Below are 25,035 nucleotides of genomic sequence, written 5' to 3'. Positions count from 1 at the left end.
AGAAATCATGAATAATATGACCGAATAACCTCTGGGACTCATTTTGTAACAAATATGCAACAGCTCATCCCAACTTGAGATTTCTACCAACAAATCACCCAGCATCTGCATTATTTAGTTGGCTCTAGCAATTGTTATACAGTCAGTCCTCACTTAAAGTCTTAGATATGAGGAAAAGATGTTTATTTAAATGAAGCAACTATGAGAGAAATGCTTCTGAGTCACGACACGTATAAATAAAAAAATAAATACTGTAAATAAATACAGTACATAAAATCTGATTTCATAAAAATCATACAGCAAAACAAAATCAACTATAAGTAAAGAAGAGGTATCAATTAATGAACAACTTAATAACAAAACCATTTTTAAATTAAATAATTCTAAGTGAACACTAACTGTATACAAACTGTCCCTGGTGCTGAGGAGGGACACCTTCATGCAGTGGCACCAACACAACTGTGTGGTGGAGCTGCCCAGTTATATGAACATCCCTCAACCCCCTCCCTACCCCGCAACAAGAGGACAATGGACTGCAGAAGGACAACTCAAGTCTGCAGTCCACTGGGTTCACATTTAGATAAGCCTAGTGTACTACCAACTGACCCATAGCACTACTGCTGAGAGCGCTGGATCTGTTCCTTGAGTTGCAAAATGGAGGCGCGTTGCTCAGGCGGAAGCATCTTGATCTGTTCATCTGACAGTTGCAAAACCTGCATGATCAAGCTGGCCTGAAAGACGGAAAAATTATTTAGTCAAAAGTTGGTAAAACAGAAGAAACTACTCTTTTTACCATGAACAGGGCAAGGTTTTCATCATTTTGTGGCTTTTAATTTTATGATGTTCAATAGCAAAATAAGACAATTCTATGGCTCTACATCCTTTCCATAGCATTTCTTAGTAACTAATATCATATTCCAGTACTGATCTATTGTTAAAACTGAGAATTTAAGATGGAGAGATGTCAGGCCAAGTTCAAGTGAAGAATATAATGCTAAACGAGGGGGAGGGGGGAATCACATTTTTGCTGACCTAGAGATAGCTTTGATAGATTACCATGAGAAGTACAATGAACAAAGAAAGTGCTATAGAGGTGGGCACTAATCCTAACACTTTCCAGCACATCCAAATCAACACTACAATATCCTTAATTCCCTCATTTGTCTGTTTCTCCACACAACTCATGCTCCTCTCTCAAATAACTCACTGCTACCCATCTAACTCTACATTTGTGTCCTTCCAAAAGTCAAAGCTCCCCTTCTGTATGTTAAAGTGTTACTGTAAATATCAAGACAGGGCAGGGTAGGGTAGGGTAGGAAGGCATAATGTAATGTAATGTAATGTAATGTAATGTAATGTAGGGTAGGGTAGGGCAGGGTAGGATAGGGAAGGGAAAGGTAGGAACAACTAACTAACCTTCTCCTGGTCCTGTCCAGCCAAATTTGGTGGGAGTGATGGTGGGGCATTTGATGGTGGAGGCACGCCCGTCGGCCTGCCACTGGGAGGAGGAACTGGCCCTGGTGGTCCACCCATTGATGTCGGCGGTGGGTTGCCTCCTGCTGAAAGTTGCAAATATTTGTAGTGTCATATTTCAAGCTGGCTTCAGACATTGTATTGCCTCGTCCTTAGCAATATTTCACATCACACCTTACTGCTGATAACAGGCATATATACATAACATACAGCAAAATGTAAAGTGTAAAATGGAAAAGAATTTTGAAAAAATAAATAAATAAATAAATAAAATATATCAATACAAATTATCATAGGCCAAAAAGAATACAGTAATTGCTCATTAAAAATCATTTCAATAGACACTGTTTCATTATCATGTTCATTAAAACTGTTTGCACATGATACAGCACCGTTCACCACTAAACAATCAATGAACAAACATCTGCTGTTGCTCAGCTTCAGTCCATTTGACTAAGCAGACCTCTCGACCACAGGTAAACTACCGTTATGGGGATGTCCCATTAGCTTCCAACATCGCTGATGTTGTGTGTGCATCTTAGTGTGGCATATGATATTCAGTGCTCAATTAAATGTGTTACTATTATGATTCTACAGATACTGTGAATACTTATGGGGGAAAAAAAAAGCAATAATTTTTTGTTGCCATTTCAATGGTTATGGGAAGTTATTCATTCCAAGTTTTCCCGATACAGTATTCACTTCCTATCCAGTTATATCTCACCAGCCTCTCATGTTGAAAACAAAGTCTATCTATCTATAGCCCGACGCCCTAATCCCGCAAACGGTGGCCACAGACAAAACACCTCCAAGTCGCTGTCACCCACCACTTGACTGCCCTCCTCCCAACTCACTCCCCCCTCCCTCATATACCTCTCAACTCCATCCCTCCACCTCATCCTCGGTCTTCCCTTCCCTCTCCCTCCCTCCACCTCACCTACATACACCCTCTTAGTCAGTCTTTCACCCTCCATTCTCTCCACATGTCCAAACCACCTCAGTGCACCAAGTGCAGTTATGTTATAAATTAATTATAGCTATGTATAAGCTTAATGAACTCCTTACCCACTACCATTCACATATGTACTGTATAAAATATGTATATAAATGAATAAATACAGTAGCTTGATGTAGCTATGGAACAGGCCTTCAATAAATAATCATTAATATTCTAAAATCCACAAAAGTATAATAACAAATAAACTTAACAATATATCAAACACTAAGCCAAACTCCCAAACAACATGAACAGATAGAAAGCTACGTATCTAGTGTATTCCTGGATGGACGTGCTGAGTGATGGCCTTTGAGCCGGCAGGCAAAGAGTAACTTACCCCTCTGATGTGCTAAATTTTGACTGGCTAACACCTGTACTGTTAAAACACCCTCATATAACTTTCCACCATTAGTATAAAACTTACTAAAATTCTTCAATTTTGTGACGAACAAACCATATAAACGAATAATATCACAGTATACAGTTAACTTAATGAATCTGAACAAAAAACCAAGCCAATTCAGACAGTTAGAATGGAATAAACCCCACAGTGAGTCTGAAACAAACATTCATACCCTCAACACAAAGATTCATAACTCACAGCAGAGACTTGTAACAGTCATGTTGTGTGGGCCTATTCTACAAGTTGGAAATGTGTCATCTGTGATTTTACTCAACCCAAATATAAGCTGATGGCTGAGGAGGGCTAGATGATGTCCTGACCTAAGCCTTGCTAGATGAATTTGGTCATCTCTATTTAAGGATGCCTCCAACGAGTGAATGTCATGATGGGAGCCTACAGGTATGGTGTCATGACAGAGGTGTTGTGCCGCAAGTGAGTTATCTCAAAATATATTTCTTTAAATTATATATGGTCTCTGATATCTATACATATACAATATATATAATACAGCACACACACACCAGTGTCAAACAGGTAATGATGCCATACTGTGCTTTGCTTGCAAGCTTAAATATGACTTTTTAAATGTTTCTAAAAGCCTGTCACTAATGCTGGTATATAACCTGCAGAAGTGAGCCATTTAACATGGTAGTGTAAGAAAAACATCCACAACGTTATCTACTCACCACTCCTGAAGTCCTTATCCTGTGGGTAGTTTGGCCTTGAAGCCCTGGGGTCGCGGTTGTCCTGTGGTGGTGCTGGTGGTGGGTTGTTGCGGTAGTCCCTGTCACTGCCTGCTCCTGGTCCACCCACACCTCCACCTCCTGCTCCCCCACCCCCAACACCTCCACCACCTCTTGGATCGCGGCTCTCCCTGCCTCGGTCTGGCTCAGCCACGGGGCGTACGGGCTCAGGCACCCCACGCTGGTCACGGAACCCACGTGCCTCACGATCTCTGTCATTAATGGAACAGAAAGAAAAGTTGACACTCCCATTCCTGCCACTTGTTCATTCTATCTATCTAAAGCCTCACAATCTGTCACAAAAGAACCAGAAAGGAAGGTTAATACTCTTGCTCCTGTGACACACTCCATCTACCAGCAGTACATCCAGACACCTTAATCCCACAGGGGAGGGTCATGAATGAATCTCAGCTGAATAAAATCACCTGATATCAGCTGGCACATGCTACTATAATTCTTTTGACCAAGAAGGGGATAATGGGACCAATGTTTACAATTTCAGGCAATTATGGCTCACTCTTTACTGAATAAAATAGTCTGACCTTAGCTGGAATACCGTACTTAAGTTCTCCTGAACTCTAAGGGGATTAAAATAAGAATACAGTAGAGTACTACAGTACCAGACACTTTACATCCTACAAGGGTGGCGACAAACTTCATTATACTTTTTAGTGAAGATCGTAAATAACCCTTCAGTGTGAGAAAACTTTATAATTTACACCTGCTACAACCTTATAATTTTATCTGGATAGATTTTTTAAAACTGAAAGACTTGGCTATCCCTTTCATTAGTAAGAGGTCTTATCCTAAATAAAATTTCTGGTAGTGGCAAAAGTAAATATGAATAAAAGCAAAGTAACTAAACTGAAGCGGTTAAAACATGAATTAAGCTTGACTGACCTTGCATCTCTTGGGTCGGGTCGTGAGAATGGGTCACGTGGTCCTGGTGGTGGCAGGCCATCACGGTAGCGCTGGTCACTTCCACGCTGGTCAAACTCATTACGCGGGTCACGCCCAAACCTGACACATAAGGGTTTCGGTATACAGTATATCACTACAGTACAGGGCGGGATTCACTGATATACTGCACATGTATTTACAAGTGATTCTCTCTTGCAACTTATGATTTATTTTTGACGGAAGAACAAGTTAACATATCTAAGACTGAGTCCCGGTGTATAATTTAAATGTATTTTTGCAGTAACAAAAAGGGCCATAAAGATTTTTCACTCTCCTGTCCCAGGCCTTCCTGCTAAGTATGACTTATAATTGTCATCTTTTAAGGACTTTTTTTTTCCAGTAATTTTACAAGCCACATGTAAAGATTTAGTACTCTGCTCGTTCTTGCAAAACCATATCACTGTTACAAGTGGGAACAGATCATAAATTTGTTTGTGAATCCCAGCCCTATACTGGTTCTAATTTTAATACTGTAATAATAAAACATAATTCTCAGGGATACGGTGATATATATCTATCTAGCCAGACGCCTTAATCCCATTAGGGGTGGCCACAAACAATACACTGATATTATATAATCCACTATACTGTACTAGTCTGCCAAAGATCTCTACTACTATGTGAAGAGAAATTCCTGATCATGTCAAAGTAAACTATATGTATAATAATGATGGAATACATACCAAAATGCAAATGAAGTAAAATCTAACATTTTAAGTATGCAAATCTGTCACTACTTCTTATGAAAAGCAACAAAGTCAGTGCAGCACGAGACGGAGAGTTACCCTACTTGAGCAAGCGTGACAGTTTACCCTATATAAGCAAGTGTGAGCTACCCTACATGAGCAAGTGTGAGTGAGTTCCTACCTCTCACTCCCGTCCACCTCCTTGCCAGGTCTGCACAAGCCAGTGAAGGAGAGAGCAGGTGGCGTTAGTGTGTATATTTAACAAACCCAATCACAAGATGCTATTTTAATTTATTCTTCCTGCCTCTACAATTCATATTAGGATACACCTTTTGAACTGGAGGGGTTAGATACAGCCTTTAAACAAAATCCCTTCAACATGACTGGCCTTTCCTACGCTCACAACAAACATCGGAATTAGCAATAATAAAAAGTCAAAAAACACACACACACACACACTTAAAAGATCAGTGTCATATAATTTTTAGTTTATTCTTGCTCCCTCCAGACAATTTTATTCAGCTTAGGAACAACCTTCTGCAATGAAAGGGCTGTTGTGGCCCTTGACTCAACTGGATATGAACCCAGTGGACAACAGGCTGAAGATCCCCTCCTGTGGTCCACCGTCCTCCTTCCAAGTGATGTGGAAGAAGTTCAGGGAGATGTGTATAACCAGGTAGTGGAGCTGTTCATTTTTATCAGTACCATGTAAATGCATCCCCCTCCAGCATCAATCAAGAAGATGAAGGCATGATCTCATCTCTTCAGTCTGAAATATCTCCTGTGCTGAATAGACTTGTCTGGATACAACAAGGATATACTGTAATACAAAATACATCATCACATAATACTGTACTTAAGAATGAGCAATTTATTAAATTCCAGGTAATTTTTAATCAAGACAGATAACATGACTATAACACCAACACAGTAGGAGACAGCAAGAATCACAGTACAGAAAGACCCTCATTATAATTTGGTGATGTGTTCCACACAAAATCACAATTTTTCCATACAAGTAGTATCATAAATTTGGGGGAGGCTAGCCAACCAGATTTACAGCTTACAAACAACAAAGAAATTTTAGCAGTAAATTCTTTTATTATTTACCATGTACATAACAGTAAAAAAGACAACATATAATGAGGGCTTACCATCTAACCAATATTACAATATTACAAGGAACAAGATGAAGAAAAACAGTAGATGAAATTATTAACAGAGCACCCAAAAGAAATGTACCACACAGCACTGCTCTTGCTCTATCAACTACATCTCTTCTAACCCTGACAAGGATCCCTAACTCCCTTCATCTTAGTTCACAGCCAAGATTATTCAGACTGGAGCCACTCCCTTTGCCTATCACACTCTCTTGTAGTTCTTACCGTACCATTATCTTTGCCAATACAAAGCCCAGTAATCAATTAATTCACTATAATAATCCCTCTCCTCTCCCTTCACAGTCTTACCTTTTATTTTCTTTACCAATACAATGCTAAGGTGACATGTAGAGGTGTGTGATATGCAGGACTGCTAGGCCTTAGGAAACAGGCTGTTAAAACTTATGCTCAGAATAAGAAAAAAATATTAATAATAATAAATAAATAAACCTAAGAAAAAATATTAATAATAATAAATAAATAAATAAATAAACCTAACCTATCCTCCACTCATACACAAGTCCCTTCCCACCTACCTTCCCCTTCACCTCCCCCACACTCACCTGTTGTCGTAGTCGTGGTGTGGGGGATATCCATCATGGGGCGGGGGTCCACCCATGCTGGGGGGAGGAAGTCGCATGTCCTGGTCATTACCTTGGGGTGGTGGACCTCTAGGTGCTCCGCCCATCTGACGCATGTCAAAGTCACCCCCTACGAGACAGAGAAAACTGTTTATAAAAAAAAAAAAAAAAAAAAAAAAAAAAAAAAAAACCATCCATCCATCATCCAATCCTACATTGCCCCATGAGAAGCATAGGAGCCCGGGGCTAGACAAGTTGGTCCTGACATTTAAGATGAAAGTGACCTGCCTCACTCATCCCTGAGTGGTTTTACGTGAACAATAAACCCCAACCACTCCTTGGATATAGACCTTCATCGGCTCAATCCTATTGGAGCGCCTTCATTACCCACTAAACCACCAGGTGAGATAATTTGGTTACATGGTTACCACCAAGAGTAGTAAATGGTTTCCTGGTGTACAGGAAACCATTTGGCTTGTCACTCAGTGTAGAGTCACCCACAGGCACAATGAAGAGGAAAGAATGAAGAGGGAAAAAAAAAAAAGGTAAATATATAAAGAGGTAAATCATTAGCATCATCTCACCCACTTTTCCCATCCAAGGATGGAGTGAGGAAGGGTCCAGAGCAAGAAAACACCTGATATAGGGAGACCTAATAAACAGCAGGCCTGGTTAAATGGGCCAAACTTTCAATTATTCACTCTTCCAGCTTCCAGAATCCTGACCCCACACCACTGGCACAACACTCCATATTTATGCACTTCTGCGGTGAACCTGATAAAAAAGGAATTGGAGAAAAACGAACTAATGTTATTGTTTCATTTATGAAGGCTCAAACATACTTATATACGTTGACCCTGGTCACCTAATGGCAGTTCTCCTTGCTGCTTGATCTCTGGCAGCCTCCCTATTCAGTCTCTTATCCCTGAAACCACTCTCTATGATCTCGTTCCAGGTCTTTTTCGGTCTGACTCTCATAACCCTGTCCTCATTATTTTACGTGGTTACTGAGGTTGCTTAGGAGTCCCTATGTCCAACTATAGTTTTATTGATTTATTGCTCTGTAAAACTAAGCTTATGAAAACAATAATATGAAAAATACATCCAGATTATCAGATATTACACTGAAAGTGTCATGGAAGGTATGCTGGAGTACTAAGAGGTCAGAGGAGTAAGGCATTACTAGTACTGATTAATAGCAACTCATTTTTTATGCCATGGTGGCCATGTGGTTAGCAGCGCTAGTAACATAAGATGCTGACCTGATGGCATCAGAGTAGCACAGGAGTTCCAATCTTAGTGCAGGCTGCTGGAACCAATCAAATCATGTGTCCATCAACCCTTTGGGGGTCAACAGCTAAAACAACAGCCTCAGGTAACCCCCAAGGGAGACAACCGTGCTAACATGCATGATGCAATGGCACTGTATCCCAGGATAAAGTTGAAAAAACCAACCATGTGCTCAAAGGTCTACAAAAACCCATGTTACAAATACAAGTTCCATGGCTATGAGCTTCAGTGTGTCTGTCCCTGCCTTATCTTCACAAGAGGGGTTAGACAGAACCCTAATAAACTACCTCAGTACTAGAGCTGATTATGATTACTGAATACAAGCTGGTGGTACCGTGACTATAACAAAAATGTTGTCAGTGAAGTAAAGGAATTCTGACCCACCTGGGAAGGGAGGCCCTCGGTTTGGTGGTGGTCCTGGTGGTGGTCCCTGGAAGCCTCCCGGACCCCCTCCCCCCATGGGTGGGGGGTAGCGGGTGGGCAGGTTGGAGGGTGGAGGAGGTCCTGTAGGTGGTGGGCCTGGTGGCCCTACAGGTCCCACTGGGGGGCCAACAGGGGGGCCACCATTCATGGTTGGGGGTGTGGGGCCAGGTGGGGGCAGGGTGGGGCCAGATGGCAGCAGTGGCTCCACAACCTCACGACCCCCATGAAGAATTTGAACTGCCGTCTTGGGGTCAATTATACGCATCACTACCTGTAGAAAAGAAAATATTTAGTGTATTATCTTATTTATTTATTTTTTATATATTCATTCAATTATTTATTTTCTGGCTCTCACCCTACCCTATTACAGTCTACTGAAGGATGAGAAATGTAGCATTGGTATACAAGATGATGATAATTTTTTTTATCTGATAGACCTGGACTATTCTAATAGCATAAATATGATGCTGTGGTTGTATGAGCTTTGACAGACAAACGATTTCGCATTTTTTCTTTATCTGACGGAGCTGGACCACTCTCACAGCTTAAATTCAAAGTCATGGTCCCATGGAATTTGATGTGCCTTAGTTTGGGGTAGCAACAAGGATTTATTGCTAGATGTAGGACAGGAGGTTGGACTGGTGATGACATGATGTAATATAATTAGATGATGATGTAAAGCAGAGCACAGTATTTAGGACATGAAGTACAGAATCCAGAATGTGATGATAGGTACTTTAACTGCAAGACAGATTAATTTGACTGACTGATAATAGTAAATTCTAACTCGAGCCTAGAGGAGAGCATAGGCCAATTGGGGATTATTCACCAACAGGTGCCAAAACAAGAACAAAAACAAAGCCACAACAGCAACAAAAACAAGAACAAGGCACCAACAGCAACCATTGCATATTCTAACCTGTGCTTGGAGCAGAGCATACGCCAGTTGTGGGTTATTCATCAACATGGTTCGTGCTTCAGCGGGGTTGTTGCGTACACACAGCTTCATCTGCCGCATCAGCTCGTACATCTGCTCTGGGGGAAGGGATGCCACTGCATTGCTGATTGCTTCGGGGGCTTTGCTGGGCTCAACTTCAGGCCCATACGGACTCTCCACAACCGGCCCCATCATCAAACCTGCCCACAGAGGGAAACATAATCATCATCATCAGACAGACTTTCCACAACCAGTCCCATCATCACACCTGCCCACACAAGAAATCATCATACCTCTCTTTACTTCAGTCACTCTCTGCTTCCCTCCCCTTCTCATTCTGTACTTCCCTTTCCTTCCCTCATTTTACCGTTCTTCTTCCCCCCATATTCACCCAGCATCTCCATCCCATACTTCAACAGCCATCCTCCTATCTCATATTCCCCTCCTCTACCTTCTCATTTTTCCCTCCCTCCATCTCTTTCCAAACATGATCAACTCTCAGTGCCATCCTTTACCCTGCATATGTCCTCTCTCTCCTTCCCTTTGTGTATGTTTCTTCCTCCCTCCATCTCTATCTCTCTCCATACTTACTCTGCATCTCCATCCTCGACTTCTCGGTACAGGCATTATCCACCCTCAACGGCCGTCCTCCAATCTCATATCCATTCAGATTCCTCATTGCTGAGAGGGCCGTTTCCTGGTCCTTGTACTCACAGAACCCATACCCCTTTGGTTTTCCTGACTCTCGATCATACATCAACCTGAAGAACAATAAAGGTGCATTACATTATTGCTGTTATTGCTATTATTCATAGTGGTAGGTGGTGGCGACCATTATCCACTCACTTGATATAGTGTTGCCTACTTCCTCCTTCACCTGTCATTCTTTTTCTGTGTATGCCCTCTTCTCTTCCTATTTTTTCCAGCTCTCCTTTCACTTTTTTTACTCTTCTTTCCTTTTCAGGTGGCTTTACACTGAGTGACAAGCCAAACGGTTTCCTGTAAGCCAGGAAAGCATTTACAGTGCTGGGTGGTAACCATATGACCAACACATATATGTTCAAATGTGTTAACAAGTGGGTTAGTGCTCCCCGTCAAACAACTAACTCAAAGACAAACAGCCACCCCTTACGGGACTATGGTGTCTGACTATACATGGATGGATGGGGACAATATTACTATCATTACTAATTATTATTATTATTATAACCACTATCATCATCATCATCATCATCATCTAATCCTGTGTTGTCCCATGAGGAGTGTAGGACCCCAGGACTAGGCAAGTTGGTCCTGACATTTAAGATTAGTGACCTGCCTCACTCATTCCTGAGTGGCATTTTGTACACAATAAACCCCAACCACCCCTTGGATATAAACCTGCACCAGCTCACTCCGGTTGGAGCACCTTAATTACCCACTAACTACCAGGCATCACAATTTGGTTATATGGTTACCACCCACTGTAGTAAATGGCTTCCTAGTGTACAGGAAACCATTTGGCTTGTCGCTCAGTGAAGTCACCCACAGACAGAAGGAAGAGGAAAGAATGAAGGAAAGAAAGAGAGAGGAGGAAGAAAGGAAAGAGCAGTCATCCAGGGGGAGCACTATATCGAAAGAGTGGATGGTGAACGTCCCTACCTACCACATATTACTGTATTATCATCATTATTATTCACCATTACTAATACAAAACATGCTATACTTAAGCCTAAAAGGTACAAACTTAGTCTAATCCAAGAGTGTCAATCAGATTATAAACACTGGGTATTAACACTGATGACATTCATTCCATAACACTTTTTCGTAACTAAACTCTTTTCACTTTAATCTGGGCCAGATCTCCATCATTTTGCAGCTTACTTCATGTACCTCAGTGACAGAAAGAGACAATGCTACAGCTCTCCAACCTTTCCAAAGCACTTCATCATGACTAGCATCATATTCTAGTGTTAACCTAATCTACTATCAGAACTTGGCAAGGAAGATAAAGAGATGGCAATTTCAAGATAAGTTAAAGTGAAAAGAGTATAGCAGCATATGCCAGTGACAATCTCTCTACAGCTCAACAATGAAGATGGCGAGATGGCAACTTTTTTGTGACAAGTGGAGGTGTAGGAGGACTACTGGGCCTTGGGATAGGCTTCTGCCCCTGAGATATAGGCCCTGAAGCCTTTGCAAAAAAAAAAAAAAAAAAAAAAAAAAAAAAAGTATAGTGAAGGGTAAAGCAACATATTCAAGTGATAATCTCTTTATAGATTGGCACTGAAGATGGAGAGTTGGTAATTTAAGGCTGAGTTAAAATGGTCAAAGTACAATAATGTAAACTCACTTAAAGGACAGTACAGGGCCGACCTGACTGAAGATATCACGTAGTTTCTCCTCCGTGGCCTCGTATGGGATGTTACCCACTGAAAATAACATTGCTTCATTAGATCAATTATTTCTTATACTACCAAATGCCTATGTATCGTATTACGTATTCCCATAAACATTAGTACTACCGGTACATAGATTATCTCATCACCAATCTGAATAATAAATAACACACGTTGCAAAAAGTTCCAGAGGGAGAAACCTTGAGGCTCTAGTGCTACCTCAGGGCCTTTGTCTGTACTGGACCAATACCCCTCCCCCTCTGTCTAAGCATTCACCTCTGTGGCTGAATCAGTAGAGAGGCAGCCTGCAGTCCTAATGGACCCAGGATCAAATCACGGCTGGGGCAGGGAACAGTTTAAGAATTTGAACTTCCTAAAAAAGGCAGACTTTTCTGATCTACCAGATGACCCGCCATGTCGTAAAAATACCCTTGCTAATACCAGTACACCAGTCCTGTATGAGACAGCCCTAGCATGTATTCAGTATGGATGGTGGGTGTTAGCACCAAAGTGGTGACATATGGAGGTGTTGGAGGACTACTGGGCCTTGGGATAGGTCAATGCCCCCCAAGATATAGGCCCTGAAGCCTTTGCCCAGAGTTGGACACGTTATTTAAAAAAAAAAAAAAAAAAAAAAAAAAAAAGTTTCAATCCTTCTTGCCACCTCCCAGCAAACTACACAAAAATTTTATAAGAGTTCTTACTTGGAATATACAATACTGCAAAAACAATGTAATATTACATCTTTTCAATATAACCTGAATTTTAAAGTACCCTCTAAACAATGTAAAAACTTGCAAAATACTTAATTCTAAATGTACTGTGATTATAGTTCACAGTACCCAGTAATTCATGTTGAAAATGGCAGAAATGCTTAATTTTTATGTTGATTATAGAACCTTAACAATTTTACACACAAATCAAGCTTATGGGACAGGTGAGAATATAGGAAAGCTCCCATGCATATAATACACAAATTTAATTTTTCTCAGTAAACAACAGCCTAATCAACAAACAGCTTTAAAAAGTTTTCGAAATGCATTCCTTGATATTAATAAGAAACTTTTTTAAGATTACACCCACCCACACACACACAAACATTGTCGCAAATGACCACCCATTGTGTTGGATTTTCTGGTGAAGTTGATTCAAGGTGAAGCCATCCATACCATCAGTCACAATTTAACCTAACTAGCTATTCTCATCAAACCAGAACAACTTGGGGATACATGGGTTTGGGGTCCTAGTTGGCCTGTTGTTAACAATGCGATGCCAATGTGTGTTTACAAATGTAACCTTAGTACTCTTACCAGATCCTTATTACCTATACCTGCTGAATTTTCATCATAAACTGCTTAAATTACAATTATGAAAATTCCCATCATAAAACTTTTCACCATTTGCTAATGGAAGTTCTCCTACACTTTGTCTAGTATCAAACATATTGTAACTATAAAATCAACATCTGTCTGTCCTAGCCTTAGCATCAACTTTAATTCTGCAGAATATGGGTGTGCAATGCGTTACTCCATGATAACACAATCCTTAAAAACATCTCGACATCTGGGAATGGAAGTTCTTCGAGGTAACTGCAGTAACGAAAGAGTTACATACAGGGCCCATATACATAAGTATATGGGCCCTGGTTACATAGGTATCTGCAACACCAGTATATCGATAATTAAAATACTGCGTACCCATATTCTGAAAATTAGCAAAGGTGAGCGAGATTGATGGCCAGGCCTTACTTTGTCCTACCTCAGCAGTATTACTGATAAATATCGTTATCAAAATACTTACCAAAGACCGAACGGAGAGATTTCTCCACTACTGCACTTGTTTCACTCATTTTAAAGGGATATTAAAGGACAAATTCAAGAAATTCTGCCGGGGAGCTGCCACCCTCCCCAAACACAACACTACAACCAATGTTACCAACGGGGTGCTGACTTTACTCAGAACCTGCTACTTGAGCGTCTATATTACGCTAGATTCGCACACACTATCAATAATGAGCGGTTGGTGAAAAAGATAACTAGATCTGATGTGAGAGGTGTAAGACTGAGAGGAAGACCACGAATAGGATGGATGGATAGTGTGAAGAGAGCGCTGGATGCGAGAGGGATGTCTGTTGAGCAAGGAAGAGTGGCTGTGCGTGACAGAAATAAATGGAGAGAAATTGTGAATGAATAAGTGATGACGCAGCCCTGAGGGGATATTCTCCCGCATTTGGTCTGATCAGCTAGTCAGGTCAGGTGCGGGTAAGGGGATGGGTCTGTTATGATGTGGCAGGGGTAAACCAGTTCTGCTGTCGGGCCCTGCTGTGGATATCACTGCTTGCATTGCGCAGTTGACCCTTGTGCGGTGTGATGCGGTGAGGATCTGTCCGTTCTCCCCTTTGGGGCTAAGATGCGAATGAATGTGTTTGAATGGATGAGTAAATGGAGAGTGAGTCGTCCTGTCTCGGCTACCTCCCTTTCCTTGGGGGAAGCAGCCTAGGTATATAGATAGATAGATAGATCAATCACTCGGCTGAGAGATTTGGTGGCTCAGTTTGCCTGGGACTATCATCACGGATTCCCTTTACCAATTCTTTTTACATTTCATTGCTGAGGTTTTTAATCCTTTTCTACTCTCTCAATTGCCTTCTTAGCCTACTTCATATTCTACACCTTTGGCTCCATAGTGTTCTCTCATCCTAACACATCAGCTAGATCTGACATAATGAATGACTCGCCTGAGTACATATATTTATAATACAGTACTCACCACTCTGCTAGATAAAAGCAGGTGGTAAGGAAACATCATTATACACACTTTGACCTGGTTTCATTCAGAAGGAAGTCGGGTACAAAAATTCACTTCATATTTCACTTCCAAAACTGATATCTTTGTCAGGTGGGATTCTCTTTGATAAACCGAGATCTTTGCCAGGTGAGATTCTCTTTTATATGATACGTCGCGGAGAAAGTGGCGGACATAGCCTAAGGAGTAGTAGATGCGGTGGAAGTTACAGGCGTTTTTTTTCTTCTTAACAGTACTTTCCTAAGAGGCAGCTCTTGTTGCCGCTGTTTTGTAACTGTAAGCACCCAAAACCGCTAAATGAGAATACTGTATGCCAGATCTTGCGATTACGTTGGCAACACTGTTACATCAACACCAACCCTTCTTCAGATTGCCAAAATAATTTACAGTACTTTCATTAGCAAAGTTACATGTTTGCTGCATGACCTCAGAATATGATCTGCAAATAAAATTCTGAAGTAAAACTGTTCATCGCTGTTTTAGCATCTTTAGGCCGTTGTTGCGTGTCAACGTTTTTCGATGCGATCCTACACTGACAGCGGAACGAAGGGGGGTCCAATAACATAAATAAAACTGAAAACCCTGATCCTTACTAACGGCAGAACAGAAGGGAGCCCAATAAATAAATGAATAAAGCAGAAAACCCCGATCCAACACCGTCAGCAGGGCGAGGTGGTATGAAAAATCTCAAATGACCCAAATAGAAGGGGGGGAATCCAACACTCATTGCAGGTGGGGGAGGGGAGGGAGGCATGGTATATAACCCAAATAAAGAAGAAAACCATAAATGATCCTAATTTATGAGGCGCAGATGTCAAAACTGTTATAAGGAGATGTTCTGAGTCTTTTTTTAAGCCCTAATATAACCCAAATGTACCCTCCAGGCAACACTTTTTACACTTTCCAACATATACACTAGGATCACTTTTCTCCTTTTGAGTTCATTTGGGATATTTGTAGGGCTAGTCAGAGAGATTCGGTAGGGTAGGGGGGTGCAAAGGGTAGTCATAGGGGTACTGCAGCATATAGCACTACAGAAAGTGAATTAAATTGAAATAAACTATAAAATCCCATCACCAGGCAGCAAAGGTCATATGATACTAAATCATATAAAGAAATGGCACTAACAAGAAATGACAATTAAGACACAATAACAACAAAAAGGCATAGAAACAGCACTAAAAAATAAATAAATAAATACTACTACATCGTGAAAAGATGGTGGGTGCTCCACGCAAGCTACCACTTAAAACATGGGCTTCCTTTACTGTATAGGTCCTTATTGAATGAATGTTCAGTAATATGTTGGTGTTGGAGCTCACCCATCTTCTATACAGGGTGGTCCATATATACCCAAAACTCTCCTCTTCCACTCAGCAGAGTGATTTCTTATGTGCTGTATGAATCTCAGTGTTATCAGTGTCTATCCTGCATCTTTTATTAATTTCCTACTCCCACTGCCATACCCACACCAAAAGACTGGGCCATCCCTACACTATATAATAATACTGCCAGCTGAGTTTATAGTGAACTGCAATTTAATTTTCCTACTAAAATTACCATCAGTCACACTCAATATCATCATCACCACCACCACCCTCATCCTGACCTAAACTAGCATATCAGTCTTACTCATCATCATCGTCACCAAGACCTAAACTAGCATATCAGTCTCACCCTTCATCATCATCATCATCACCATCATCCAGACCTCTTTTTTGCACCTAAAGATGGAGTGAGGTAGGGTCTAGAAAGAAAAAAAGCTGACAGACATGGAAACTAACAAAAACTCTGTCCTATCCAATGGGCCACACTTTCATTCACTCACCATTCAAATTCCCAGAATCCTGACTCTATCCAAAAGGCATCAACACCCACTCACATGCATCATTCTGATATTCATCCTCTTACTGGAAACATGAGAAACAGTCACTGCTCAAATTATGTATTTATGATACATATGTACAGTTCTGCCATATTGCTGTGGAACATGACTGCAAAGTTCATTTAGGGGAATATTCTATGTGACACAGGAGGCTTCGTAGCATGTCTTCCTTAGTAATATACTTTGTGTTAAGAGAAATTTGAACTGTTTTGGTTATATGAAAAGGATAGAGAATAAGAAACTGAGCAGATGAGTGTAAGTAGGGCAGAGGGGGAAACGGGGAAGGGGAGACCAGGATGAGATGGAAGGACATATGGGGCTTCATTGCAGGTCTTGCTAAGTAATTTATTTTATGAGAAATATGAGTTGTTTTGGTTATATGAAAAGGATGGAGGATGTGAAACTGACTAGAAGAATGTATGTGAGTGTTTGGATGTAGGAGGAAAGGGGGAATGGGAGACCAAGATAAGACGGAAGGAAGATGGAGATATTTGAGAAGGGGGAGTGTGGTGTGGGTGGGGTGAAGGGGAAGAGAAGGAAGGGGAGATCAAGGATGAGATGGAAGGATGAAGTGGAAAGATATACGAGAGTGGAGGAGGGGGGTGTGAGTTGGAGGTAAGACAGCCAAATGGCAGAGGACAGGACAGTATGGACAAGGAGGTGACCTGTCTGTGGCCACCCCTTATGGGATTAAGATGTCTGGATATAAGTAGATGCCTTGATGTTCCTTTGCAAGTTATTTATATCAATATTGATATAGTTAGCTTCCGTTATAAACATGAGGATACTGAGGTGAAATGTGCAAAATAAACTGCTATGGATGAGGTGCTAGGAAAACTCTAATGCCAGTTAGAATATGACCCTTAGACAGAAATATGTGATACAGTAATTATATGAATAAAGCAGAACTACAGCATTACTGCACTACAATTAATTACATCTATAATCATTACCCAAGTGACCATGAGATGTCTTTTCACTTTATTCTTGCCATTTCTTAATGGATTTATTTAGCTTAGGAATGACTATTTAAACTGAAGAGACTATAAATAGACTTAATAAACCCCTTCAATACGAAAGGACTTCCCTATGTTAAATAAAACTCTGATAGTGGCAATAATAAACTAAAAAGGATGTCTGCTGGCTTAAACAACAGATTCTGGCAGTTTCACAAAGTATACAGCTTCATGGTGTATAATTATAATAAATAAGTATTATATTTTAGGTATATTTTCAAAATAAATCACCATCATCATCATACCCACCACCACCACCACCACCATCATCATCATCATCATCATCCTGCGTCTTTTTCCCACCAACAGACAAGACAATAAATAGCAAATAAAAATCAAGATAAAATCAGTCTTTTTACACTGAGAAATAAATAGATCTAGTATTCATTCACATTCAGAGTGTATGCCTAATACTATAAAAACTTAATGGTGATCTTGTACAAAGTTTCCTTCATTCCTGTCAGACCACTAGTAAAATAATAAACAGCAGTAATGGACAGTAAACCCTTATTTATAACAAGTCTTGATAAACCAAATCTCAGCTTTGATGAACTTCAGCCACTTGAACAATCTCCTCAAACAGTATACCTAAACAAGTGTGATATATATGGTGGATATGATCAACCAAGTGACTGCATAATGACTTGGCATACTGTGCAATGTGTGTGCGGAAAATTATAACACAATATATGAATAGGGCACTGTAATGAATCTGATGAACTAATAAAGTATACAGAGTGTCCCAGTACCTGATGTGCAAATATCAAAGAAGGGATGTGAGTAAGGGAGGGCAGCCTAATGACAGATGACAGGGTAACATGGAGGTGATTTTTTTGTGGTCACCCCTTATGGGATGCCTTAGGCCTCTGGCAATGGACAGATGGATAGACAGATAGATACAAATATATATAGACAGACAGATAGATAGACAGGCTGCTAAATAGACAGATACAGATAGATTTACAGATTCTTGGGTTAATTTTATTAATTCATACCGTTACCATGGGTCGAATTCTCCATTGTTATGAAGCTAAAATTAGTGATAGCCTTATGGGTTCATCCGGAGATCATTTTCACTCATAGCATCATCAGTAATTACAGCCCTGTAGTGGCTGAGCATTAAACTTCAAAACTGGACTGAGAATAAACTCCTAAAGTGTGCTCATCAATTCCTGGGACAAACTGTAAAAAGAATTAGGGTTTACAAATTAAGAATGTTATTTAAAATCAAATATAAATAACTTTCAGACTCAACAACCCACAGTTTCCCCAATTACTTCATAACATATCACCTTCATAAACAAACTGCCTCAGTCATATTTTCTACTTTTCAGGAAATCGAAAAAACTCATTTTCTTAATTTTCATAATAATTCAGTGTTTACGCTTTTATAACTTCCTGATGGAAGGACAAAAACATTCACATGCTTTTTTCACATGGAAAGTGTGACACACAATGAAGAACTGATTTAGGCAAAAATCCAGAAATCACCAAAAAATGACTTAGGCAATCTGTTTATGAGGGTGACGATATATGGCTTGCTGTACTTAACATTTTTTCTTTAACTGATTTATCTTAATACAAATAAGAACAAAAATAAGTATCAATCAAGGAAAATGCACCATCTTGGGATGATGTGGCAGATAATATTGGATTTGTGGTACACTTGACAGTACACTTAGATTTGTGCAGTACACTTAGATCTGTACATTACTCTCAGATCTGTACAATACACTTAGATTTGTACAGTACACTTAGATCTGTATAGTACACTTTGATTTATACAGTACATTTAGGTCTGTACAGTAGACTTAGTTATGTACAGTACTTACTGATTTGGGAAGTATACTTAAATATTCCCTCAACAACTGTCAACTGCATCAATGAATCAACAGACATGTAATCGCTGTAAATATCCTTGTTACCAAAATCTCTTCATACATTTAACTTTCTGTAGGCTTCCTATATCCTACAAGAGAGCAATATATGTCAGCAAATAATTATGCTCAGATAGGAACTGGTTGATGGCAGGCAAAAACTGAACACAAACTGAACACCTCTGAACACTGCCTGAGTACTGGACACTACACTTTCCATTCACAATTAAACATTACCTATTGATAAAAATTAGGTAGTCATATGTAACATCATAAAATGTTATGCCACTTTCTCAACCTACACATTGCTACAGGTGCTGACATGGGAGGAGGGAAGCAGCTGTGGCATCCACCAAGGAGCCAGATCTCCTCATAGTTTCCAGCACCTTGCCATGGGAATGTACCCTGGTCTGACTCTGGTGAGGTGCTGTCTACCACAAGGAGGTGCCGATTCCCTGCATGATGTATGTATTTTTCTGTACCTGTGGGACGGCCCCACAGATGCAGTTGCTTACTTGTGGACAATGTGTCTGCTTGGTCACACAGACCGGGGTTAACAACAACGACAACAACAACAATTTCTACATTTCCAAAATTCTTAATATATTGGTCAATGGCTTCTTTTCTGTACAGTCTTATGTGGTTTCAGTTTACCCTCTAATCCTACCACTGGCTGGAGGAAAGTTACAGCCTTGGGGTTGCACATCAAAGACCTATTGCTGGTAGTTAGAAGCTTTTCTAAATGAGCAACAGTGCCACTGTGAACTGTTACTTACGCTATCCAACATGCTTTGCACTACCAAGCTAAGGTCATGTCCACACCAAAAATGCTTGCTTGCATGGGTGGTGTGGGTGGAAGTTTTGCATCAATGTAACCCATACCGGTGGCCCCACTGGATGCAGGCAAATCCAGACAAGAATTTAATGGATTGCAGTGACACAAAACTCCTACCCACATCAGTAAGCATTTGATGTGGACACTGCCTAAGATACACAGCATTAGTTCATGTTTAGTGGCAAACCCTGCCTGATTTTCCTCCTTCCAATGGCGGGATAAGAGGTAGTAGCTTCTTCCCTGTGCTTACAAACATACCAACACTACACAACTCTAAACTTTTCTCTCTCACTATATTCCATTTTATTAATTTTTCAGAGGCAAAACAGTACATGTGCCAATTATAATCAAAAATAATATTCATGAGAGTTGTAACATATATCGGTACTAATTTCTTTCACTCTTATGTTTACCACATCATATTTCTAACTCCTGTCTAACTGTTTTCAGATAACGGCAAGAATCATGATATCTGGCTACATAAAACATACTATAACACCATGGGTCAAGCTTTCAGGTCATCCTCTACCCTCAAACTATGGCTAAAAGGGGAAGTCTTAGCAACAGTGCTGAATGAACACCTCCCACTGGCAGTCTAAAGCCTTTCTAGACAGAACAAGAAACAGTGTCATTAGAAACTGTTCCTCATGCAGTTGGACAAAGCTTCAAACTACCCTCTTAAACCAATTCCTTCAACTATGTATTTTATTGCTTGTTCCTGCTGCTATTCATTAATTTCATTCAGTTTATGGGAGACCTCTTAGACTGATGGGTTTAATGAAGGCTACATTTATCCCTTCCAAGCAACGTTGGGTCTGGTCAGTACTTGGATGGGTGACCGCCTGGGAACACCAGATGCTGTTGGCATCCCTATGTGTCAAGTGGGGTTGGTGGAGGATTAGTGCCCCTCCCTGCAAAACAATTAACTCTAAGCCCTTGGCCACCCCGTCTGGGATTCATGGCGTCTGGCAATGAATGAATGAATGATGAATTTATAAATTCACATGCTGTCACAAGAATCATTGGTAACAAAGGTATTGTATATAACTTACCCACAAGAGACTCTCCAACACAACTTCTAACCCCAACTATGCTCCCTGCACCACAGACTCTCCAACACAACTTTTCACCTAGACTATACATACATCTGTAGCACCATCAATATATCTGTCTATCTCTCATTATCAAGCACACAACTATTACTGTATTTATCTTCCTTAGTTACCTCCCCAAATAACTATTATTTACCCTGATTTAGTATCTTTTTAAAAAATCCCCATCTTGCTCATTCACACTAAAACACATTTAAAAACTATTACTCCATTCAATAAACAGCATAAAATTCTATATAAACTGTACATCTCCATACAGCTTATTAAAGTTCCCAAAAAGAAAAATGGACTGTATAATGAAAATCCTGTTTGTGATGACGTTTGAGTTTCACAATGCACTAACTCAAATTTCATAAACTAAAATTAACTGATGCATACAACCACCTCCATTTTTAAGTAATATGGGCGGTGGCATGTAGGAGGTCTTTTGTGACGCTATCATTATTTTGTTTGCATTAAAGGAGACCAGACCACTCATACAGCTTCTTGAATAATTTGTCGTGGTTGCATGAAATTTGCCAATTCATTGTTACGAGGTAGAAATGAGTCTCCTTGGTTAGTAGTCAAGTCTATCCTCCAATCTGACTATACTGGCTATTAACTGAGCTTAAAAGAGGCTGCCAATCTTTGTCAGGTCAGAATAAATGGACTTTTGTGCCTTTGTTTACAGTTGCATTTACTGTGTTGGAACAAGCTTGTCACAGAATCAGACCACGGTAGACATAAGACATAAACAAATACACTGGTGACACATACAACCCCAACACACCAACCTCTGCAGTACCTGGAGGTGGAGGCAAATGTACAGTACTTAATGTGATATTGCGTAGGTATAAAATTTTGGTGTGGGAATGCAACTGGTGAGATATGGTATAGTGAGAGGGCCATAACACAATGCATTCTTTTCCCTGTTCTGGGCAGTAACAAATCCTACGTCTTACAGCAGTGTCAGCAACTTAAGAGGAAGACTGTCATATCCCAGCTCATTCGACTACAACAACCCAATTATTAAAATGTTCTCCACCTTCAATATATCAAATGTAATGGCAGATGGAATAGGAAGACTCAAAAGTTCCAGTCACAGCAACACTCACTGATCAAGGTTGAGTTTTCACAAACTCTGCTGTTAAGCCACTTCTAAACAAATCACATATTTTTAACAGAAAATATACTTACACACTGTATAGGGTATACACATAGCTTCCACTTAAAAGGCGCATTTGGTGGCAGTATGTGAGGATGGTGTAGCATGGTGAGGTAGGTGTTATGATCTCTGTACACAGAGGAGTAGTTGTTACAGTAGTAGTAATTGGAACCCCAGGCTCATCTTGATATGACCCTGGTGGACTGCACACTTAAACTATCCTTTTCCTGCAGTCCACCATCCTCCTTTTGGGGATAGGAAAGGGACAAAGGGACATAACATTTGTATAACTGGGTAGCTTCCCTGCCCAGTTATATCCATGTCACCCCATGAGGGCATCCCTCTCCAGTAGCATACAAATGAATCCAGTTACTTTACAACAATTAACCCTCGAGCATGAGGACAACTTTTTGTGTTTTATTTTTGCTATTTCCAGATAATTTTACTACACTTCTGAAAGAGATCTTTGGGTCAGCGAAGGTTATAACCTACCAACAATTTAATGGCTCTATTATAACTGAAATTATGCATCTGAAAACAACAAGAATAAAATTTTTAAAAGATGTCACCTTACTAAATGAGTTACTTTGCACTCACATCTCACCTGCAGTGTTGAAACTGGAAGCCTACACTGATTGTACAATATTTCAGTCCCTGTTGGATGCCAACAGGGACCAATTTTCGACTGTCAAAGGCATTTTGCGAGTTACCCCATAAAATAGCTCCGAGTATCACTCATTCTCTGTAAAAATTTGGCAGCCGTACGACAATTCTTTCCCCTTCAAAAAAATTATTTTGTAATTCCAATTTTGAGGTCACTTCCCTGCAGAAATCTTCAATTTCTATGCAATGTATAATATGACAACTTTTTTTCAGATTTTTTTCCTTCCCCCCCCCCCCAATGGCAATGGCAGTGTGAGTGTATGGAGGGTGGCAGCAAGGCGGGAAATGCCAGAGATGATCTGACACTGGGAGAGGTGAGATATCCCATCCTTGGTCTCAACCTGTTCTCAGTCTGCCTAATCTTAGCCATTTCTCATCGTTTCTGTACACATTTTGAAGATGGGGAGACTGTCTAAGAAGTTACTGCAATGTCAGAAAGCAGCAGAGAAGAATTTGATGCCATTTCAAGGGGAGAAAAATGTGCTGGAAGCAGCAATTCTTTCTCCACCATCGCCACCTCTTCCCATAAATGCCCCCTCCCCCACCGCCACCTCACATGACGACCCCCAACCTTCTACGTCTTTTTCTCCAACTTTGTCTTCTCCAACACCCTCTACCTCTTCATAATCATCCCTAATCCAAACTCATAAAGTAAAAAAAAGTACCTAATTTGTTTCTAATCGTACAGACACTGCAAGTCAACAGAAAACGAGTGATATCTCAGAACTAAACTTACTGTCCTTTGGAGACATGTAACTCCATTAGTTTTGAACATAAGACAAAAAGCAAAATATCTACAAAAAGAGGAATGAAAAGTGAACAATTTGTGCATATACTTTTTTCAGAGACTGAAAAACATGACTGTAATGATTTTTTGAACATGGCAAAGAGGGGGTAAAATTTGGGATAAATACATAGGCCTTTTGGGAATTTTTTTGTTCAGCAACGGTGAAGAATATTAAAAAAAAACTTTTAGGGCAATTTATTAATGAGGGTTTTATTAGTCAAACTACCAGTATCATAGAGATCACATGAACACACTTCCCCCGGTTTCCCATTTCTCGTCTCTTTTTTTTTTTTTTATACGTATTATGCATATGTTAGTTTATTTTCTATAGAACTAATCGACCATTACTCAAACTTTGGGATGTTATTGGTCATATAAAGTAACAAAACATAAAAAAATCTGACAAATATAAGAAAAACAAATGTACCTTCATAAGTAACAACCATCTGTTCCACTTAATGCGCAGCTGATACATCCACTGCATCATCTACCCATTCAATCCAACTATATTTTATTCTTACTTCTTGCCACCACCACATAATTTCATTTCTTGTAGTGAAGGGGTTAATGAAACCTCTATCTAACTCCTCAGTTCAAAAAGTCTCTCTAAACCTGAAGAAAATCACCCAGTGGTGGCAAAAATAGAATATAAAGTACGTCACTGGAGTGATATAGTAAATATAACAACGTAAAAATGACACAATGTTTCCTCTCTTATGAAATCCACATATGTTGGCCATGATACAGCCGATGATTTCTATGGACTGGAAGATAAACCAAGTGCCAGAACCAGTTAATTACTTTTAAAGTTGTTGGAAGCTGCTGGAGAAAAGATATTTGAGATGCATAATAAGATCTGTAACAATGTGAGAGTCTCAGC

At 40.1% G+C, this 25,035-nt stretch overlaps 1 protein-coding gene across 2 annotated transcripts; it reads right to left on the bottom strand.

The window, feature by feature from the left end:
- Positions 1-590: 590 nt before the first annotated feature.
- Positions 591-13,947, bottom strand: CstF64 (cleavage stimulation factor subunit 2 CstF64). 2 transcript variants are annotated; one of them, XM_080266129.1, is made up of 11 exons: positions 13,832-13,947; positions 11,986-12,064; positions 10,245-10,414; positions 9,636-9,853; positions 8,678-8,987; positions 6,986-7,133; positions 5,444-5,473; positions 4,517-4,636; positions 3,560-3,828; positions 1,417-1,559; positions 591-731 (listed from the first exon to the last, which is right to left on the bottom strand). In XM_080266129.1, the coding sequence occupies exons 1-11, from the start codon at positions 13,878-13,880 to the stop codon at positions 615-617; spliced, it is 1,653 nt and encodes a 550-aa protein (XP_080122255.1). In that variant the 5' UTR covers positions 13,881-13,947; the 3' UTR covers positions 591-614. The 2 variants fall into 2 exon arrangements, with proteins under 2 accessions (XP_080122255.1, XP_080122263.1); XM_080266137.1 differs by lacking the exon at positions 5,444-5,473.
- Between the last annotated feature and the right edge of the window lie 11,088 nt (positions 13,948-25,035).

This window comes from Coenobita brevimanus, chromosome 2 (assembly GCF_032717465.1).
Source record: "Coenobita brevimanus isolate Jiangsu-jjx chromosome 2, ASM3271746v2, whole genome shotgun sequence".
Lineage (NCBI taxonomy): Eukaryota > Metazoa > Arthropoda > Malacostraca > Decapoda > Coenobitidae > Coenobita > Coenobita brevimanus.
This window is presented reverse-complemented; position numbering and strand designations above follow the sequence as displayed.